The sequence below is a fragment of the Miscanthus floridulus genome, chromosome 2 (assembly GCF_019320115.1).
Source record: "Miscanthus floridulus cultivar M001 chromosome 2, ASM1932011v1, whole genome shotgun sequence".
NCBI classification, from domain to species: domain Eukaryota; kingdom Viridiplantae; phylum Streptophyta; class Magnoliopsida; order Poales; family Poaceae; genus Miscanthus; species Miscanthus floridulus.
The window spans coordinates 40,732,866-40,739,335 of NC_089581.1; the positions used below are offsets into that span (position 1 = coordinate 40,732,866).

The window sequence follows — 6,470 nt, forward strand, 5'->3', positions numbered from 1 at the left end:
CCTTTTTCACGGAGGTGTTTCATGAGATGTTTGCAACTACTCATCCCTCAATCCTAAATTGTAAGTCATTCTGACTTTCCTAGATACATAGTTTGTAATATGTATCTAGACATAATTATATTTAGGTTCGTAGCAAAAGCTATGTACCTAAAAAACTATAATGACTTATAATTATTTGAAATGAAGGAAGTATCAATCACCAACAACGAAGGGTTTCCTTCAGTGAAGGTTAGGTGTTAAAGGCTGACTCTCCTATAAGTGTACAATCAAGTCTTTATGGAAGTGGATGTGGATGCAACCCTCAAGAATTGTCCAACATCCATGCCATCCGCCTGTTCCGCCAACCGTTGACATCCCTGAACCTAATTTGGACCATCATAAGCATTCCCGAAAGTATATGTAATCTCCAATGAATCATCTTCCAAAACCGTAACACCAGCTGAACTTTAACCTCGTTGAAGGTGCTTTCACTGGAGTCCTAAGGGCCAGTTTGGCAGAGCTCTTCTTCCTATTCTTGAGCGTCGCTTCTTGATTCTCCGATATGGTGATTCTGGTGGGGAGCGTGGGAGGGGGGCAGGTGAGAATCGATTGTGAAGTGATTCAAGTTGTGATCGAACGGGGAGCCATGGGGAAAAATAGATAATTGACTTTTTTAGCTCCCAACTCAGAGTATAAATGGAGAAGTGATTATGGTCAACTCTCCCCACCAAAATTTAGCTGCACTTTAATCATTTGCCAGGAACTCGCATAACTGCTCCGAAGAAGCTAGCAGCGGAGCTCTGCAAAGTGGCCCTAAGACATGGCTGGCATGTACCGTGCTGTGAAGTTGCTACTGGTGACGTACACACACAAACAAGAAAAAAAAAAGGCAGCTGAGGTGTGCCTCTTGCCACCTCATTGCCTGATTAAAACCCACAGCTAGCTTTCCCATTGGAGCGTTCTCATTATTTTTTATTATTACCCCTCCTATTTAAACCCCCGTCACGTATCAAATCCGTTTGACCACTCCTTTAATTCTCCATTTCATCCTCTCCCTTTCTACTCCTCCTATATATAAACACACAACACAACAGGAAGCAAGCCAACAAGAAGCCGGCAGACACACACACAGCCATGGCGGGCGGCGGCGATGCCAACGGCGGAGGCGGGGTGCGGCAGCGGCAGCGCGGGTGCTCGTGCACCAAGGCGGACTTCTTCCCGGAGGAGTCGTTCTCGAGCTGGTCGGCGTACGGGCGCGCGCTGCGGAGCACGGGGTCCCGGCTGGCGGACCGCCTCACGTCGCGGTCCCTGGAGTCGACGGAGCTGCACGAGGTGCGCGCCCGCAGCGGCGCCGACATGAAGCGCGACCTCACGTGGTGGGACCTCGCGTGGTTCGGCGTCGGCGCCGTCATCGGCGCCGGGATCTTCGTGCTCACGGGCCAGGAGGCCAGTGAGGATGTCGGCCCCGCCGTCGTCATTTCCTACGTCGTCTCCGGCGTCTCCGCCATGCTCTCCGTCTTCTGCTACACCGAGTTCGCCGTCGAGATCCCCGTCGCAGGTAACGCCCCCGCGCGCGCACCTATCATCATCTTGCTTACAAAATACAACACGCACAAGATCAGTGCAAACCAGTACTACAAAGCAAAGCCCACGGCGACATGATCCAACAATACTTGCTTCAGATCATTTCTCTCATTTCCTCGAGATGAAACATTGACGTACTCCTCCTATGATTCTGGTTGATACGACGAGAGATTCCTTTGCGTACCCATTTTCCTTAAAAAAGTATTATTTTTCCTAAAAGATTCTTTCTTAATACTATGAGTTATGATTGCCTCCTTTAAAAATATCCAAACAGGGAGCGGGTAAGATATAACGATTCTGAGGAACCGATATGGAAGGTTTTCAAACGTTGGCTGACCATGATTATTGTGACCATAAATTGTTTCTTTAAATTAAAAGAACATAGAAATTCAAGGTAGGAACTAACTAGGAAGGCGAAACCATGATTCATGAAGCGGTTGAACCTCATCTCTCCAATCAGCAAAATTTGTATGACTTCGGCCTCGTTTAGATGTAGTCGGTAGGGTTTACAATACCGGTAAGAAATTTTTTTCGGTCCCCAGCGATAAATACGAAATTTCGGAAATTTCGGAAACATCGGTTCAAATTTAAATAAATTTAAATTGAGTTTTAAACAAATTTGGCATCATTTCACTAGAAAAACTCTATAATCCATCATCCATCATAAATTTATATAACATCGATGAAATAACATAATATATCACACAAGTAGAGCCGCGGTAATACAGTGTGCTGATGGTGGGCGAGCTACATATACTAGTGCCGTCCAATGTGTGAGTGAGAAAATTAAATAAATTTGAAGAAATTTAGGGCTTTGATAAGACAGATGATATGGAGGGTCATTTTAGTGTGGTTTGGTGTAATTTTAGAGTGGAAGATGAATTTAACCGAAAAATTTTGACCGATACAAAAAAAAATTTCGGACCTCAGCGAAAAAGGCGATATTTCGGAAATTTCGGCGATATTTCGCCGAAATTGTAAACCCTTACCATCAATCCATATGTATTGGGTGGATTGGAGTGAAACTTAAACTAAATTTCACCTCAATCTGCACCAACACATTTAGATTGACAAGGCCTTCATTCGTTCGTTTTCTAAACAGCCGGGGTTAAATCAAATTCTCTCTTGGAGCAATACAACAATGTCACTGCCAGTACAGTGTGGCAGCGTTTACTAGTCGTCTAAAGGTACTGCCAACTTGTTCGTTTTCTATCGTGATTCGTCAACGGTCACGAGTAGCTGTAGCTTTCTTTAGTATCTTCGTGTTCCTATCCATCCAGCATACCAAACTCAGAGTACTGAGACTCACCTCACATGGGCAGATTTGATTTTAGATAATCCCTCACGAAAACTCTTTCAGACTAAGCTAAGAACGTTTTTATTTTCAGAATTGCTGAATTTTTCCTTTGCCTTTTCTTCGTGAGGTAGTAAACAAAGCTTGGGTGTGTTTAAGGTCTCTAGTACCTGAATCGCCAGTTACAAAGTTACAGTCATTTTTCGTGTAATTGCTAGGAATGATTGGCGTAACTAAAAATTTGGTGTTCAACTCCTCACCTTTATCTCTTATCTGGGTGTTAAACACCTAGCTTTTTTATTTGCATACATGTTCACAAAATCCGGGTGTTGGGTAGACAGCCCTTTTTTTTCTTTTTTCTGCTTGGAAAATTAGTTTTAGCTGTCGAAATGTTATACTAGTATACTCTGAACATTCTCCTTGAGCTGACAGTTTGGACTTCACATCAGCAGGTCACAGTCTCATGGAACGAACCGATCAAATGGTTGCTGATCGTTTGCCGAAAATTCTCTACCTTGACTAGACAATGTGTTTCTTGATGCAGAAAGATTAGACAGTCATCCTGTTCGCTCGTTGGTTTCAGCCAGCCCAAACCAGCCAGCTAATAGTATTTTCCTCTCACAACAAACCAGCATCAGCCAGCCCAAACCAGCCCAGAAACCAACCAGCGAACGGGCCGAGTCAGCGTATTTGGTTGATTTGGCGGCTGCATCGTTCGTCAGTAGTAGTAGTATTTTCTGCGTTAGTAGTAGTAGTAGTATTTTCTGCCTCAGCAGCAGCAGTAGTAGTATTTTCTTTCATTTCAACTGGGTGTGTCATTAGGTGACTAAATTCTAAAAAACAAAGTTCACCAGTACATAAAATCCTTTTCGCTAGCATGTTGGGATTGACTTGGCTCTAGTCTGGCCATTTCAGCAGGAGAAATAAAAGTGCTGCTTCAGTTTGTCCCATTGAAAATGCCATATGCATGCTTCGGCATGCCCGCGGCCCGCCTGAATATCGACCATTTCTTCAATTCCTGCAACAAGTTTCTCCTTGTAGAGGCACAAACAAGTTCTTTTTTAACACACACAAAAAACATGCTTTAATTTGGAAAAAGGTTTTTCAAACAAGTAAAAAAAAAAATCTTCCAGCACACCACTGTTGCAATCTTCAGCACCCCAAATTTCAGTGTGGGTCGTGCATCGTTACATGAAAACTATGCAAAATGTTTGACCAATATAGTATATTAATCGCCATCTAGAAATTAATCATGATCGACTCTTGGTTGCAAAATTAAAATAATCTCTTTTACTCCATGAGAAAACAATAAAATAGTTTTAGCAAGCCTGTGAATTCTTTGTTTCCAGTCTGAAAACCATGCAGTTATAGCAAGGTATAGGATGTGTTGGATGAAACTAGTCCGAACTGGCAATGATTTCTCCGTTGGAGAACGAACTGAAAATCGTGAAAATGCGTGCGTTGCTGTCGAATGGCAGGTGGATCGTTCGCCTACTTGCGGGTGGAGCTCGGCGACTTCATGGCGTTCGTGGCGGCGGGCAACATCCTGCTGGAGTACTGCATCGGCGGCGCGGCCGTGGCGCGCGCCTGGACGTCCTACTTCGCCACTCTGTTGAACCACCAGCCCAGCGACTTCCGGATCCACGCGTCGGGGCTCGATGCCAACTACTCGGAGCTGGATCCGATCGCCGTCGTCGTCATCGCGCTCGTCTGCATCTTCGCCGTGGTCAGCACCAAGGGCACCTCCCGCTTCAACTACGTCCTCTCCATCGTCCACATCGCCGTGATCATCTTCATCATCGTGGCTGGGCTCACCAAGGCCGACGCCGCCAACATGCGGGACTTCATGCCCTTCGGCGTCCGCGGCATCTTCTCGGCGTCCGCCGTGCTCTTCTTCGCCTACATCGGCTTCGACGCCGTGAGCACCATGGCGGAGGAGACCAAGAACCCGGCGCGCGACATCCCCATCGGGCTCGTGAGCGCCATGACGCTCACCACCGCGCTCTACTGCGTGCTCGCCGTCACGCTCTGCCTGATGCAGCCGTACTCGTCCATCGACGCCGACGCGCCCTTCTCCGTGGCGTTCTCGGCCAGGGGCATGGACTGGGCCAAGTACATCGTCGCCTTCGGCGCGCTCAAGGGGATGACCACCGTGCTGCTGGTCAGCGCCGTCGGCCAGGCGCGGTACCTCACGCACATCGCCCGGACGCACATGATGCCGCCGTGGCTCGCGCAGGTGCACCCGCGCACGGGGACGCCCGTGAATGCCACCGTCGTCATGCTCGTCGCCACCGCCATCATCGCCTTCTTCACCGACCTCAACATCCTCTCCAACCTGCTCTCCATCTCCACGCTCTTCATCTTCATGCTCGTCGCCGTCGCGCTGCTGGTCCGCCGCTACTACGTCGCTGGGGAGACCACGGCCGCCAACCGGAACAAGCTGGCGGCGTGCATCGTCGCCATCCTGGCCACTTCGGTGGCGACGGCGACGTGCTGGGGGGTGGACGTGAACGGGTGGGTGCCGTACGCGGTGACGGTGCCCGCGTGGTTCGCGTCCACGGTGTGCCTGTGGGCGTTCGTGCCGCAGGCCAGGGCGCCCAAGCTGTGGGGCGTGCCGCTGGTGCCGTGGCTGCCGTCGGCGTCCATCGCCATCAACGTCTTCCTCCTGGGCTCCATCGACTCCAGGTCGTTCATGCGGTTCGGGTACTGGACGGCCGCGCTGCTGGTTTACTACCTCTTCGTTGGTCTGCACGCGTCCTACGACACGGCCAAGGCGCTCGCCGCCGAGTCTGCCATCGCCAAGGTGGAGGACGGCGACGGCAAGCCGGCACGAGGCGCCGTCCATAACGGCGAGCACTGAAGGGAGACGTAATCATGTAATCGTGAATATAAAGTGCTTTTTGATTGTTAGTCGCTGGCAGGCGAACATAAGTTTGTACAAATCTTTAGTTGTCATAAGACTGTCACTTGTTTATGTAACTAGCCCGTGTTGAGTTACCAGGTCCGTACAATATATATTGGACAATGTATTTTTTTTCTCGTCTCCTGGTGACCAGCCGTTGTTGAAAAGTAGAGTGTGCTCAAGGTGTGATTGTCTGTTAATGCATTCATCTTCAACAATAAGTTGCCTTCTGTGGCTACGTGGAAGCTGCTCTTCGCAAGTGAAGTTAAGCTTCATTTGTACCGTATCCCGGCTGACCTCCATCTTTTAGTTTTTGACGAATCACCTCCATCTTTTAGTTATGACTTATGATGAATTGGCTTAACTCTTTGTAGTCTGTTGATTCTTCTTTCATTTGTACAGCCCAGATAAGTTCATCATTCGCACACTTGGGTATAAACCACAAAAGGGATTTGATCGACAGATTTTAATATTCGCATTTAGCTATTTTATATATGAATTTTCGTATCACCAATTCATCTAATTATTTGCCATTTAATAATATGCCGAAAGGTTTGTGACCTGCAGGCTCTGCCCCCCCCCCCCCCCCCCCCCCCCAAGTACATGTATATCTTTACATAAGGCCAAACCGTTGATAGTTAGGCTTTAACGCATTTGTTTTCTTAAGCAAAGTGCGAACTCTCACGTCACGGGTAAGTGTCGGCCCCTAAC

At 48.0% G+C, this 6,470-nt stretch overlaps 1 protein-coding gene across 1 annotated transcript; it reads left to right on the forward strand.

Annotated features, from left to right (window-relative positions):
* Positions 1-1,050: 1,050 nt before the first annotated feature.
* Positions 1,051-5,939, forward strand: LOC136538572 (cationic amino acid transporter 1-like). Its single transcript, XM_066530520.1, has 2 exons — positions 1,051-1,537; positions 4,336-5,939. The coding sequence occupies exons 1-2, from the start codon at positions 1,114-1,116 to the stop codon at positions 5,715-5,717; spliced, it is 1,806 nt and encodes a 601-aa protein (XP_066386617.1). The 5' UTR covers positions 1,051-1,113; the 3' UTR covers positions 5,718-5,939.
* The last annotated feature ends 531 nt before the right edge of the window (positions 5,940-6,470 follow it).

Excerpts from the sequence above, each read along its gene's own strand:
- LOC136538572 (XM_066530520.1), top strand. The coding sequence starts at position 1,114 with ATGGCGGGCGGCGGCGATGCCAACGGCGGAGGCGGGGTGCGGCAGCGG. Across the intron at positions 1,538-4,335 it reads CGTCGAGATCCCCGTCGCAG|GTGGATCGTTCGCCTACTTG; the intron begins GTAACGCCCCCG and ends GTCGAATGGCAG.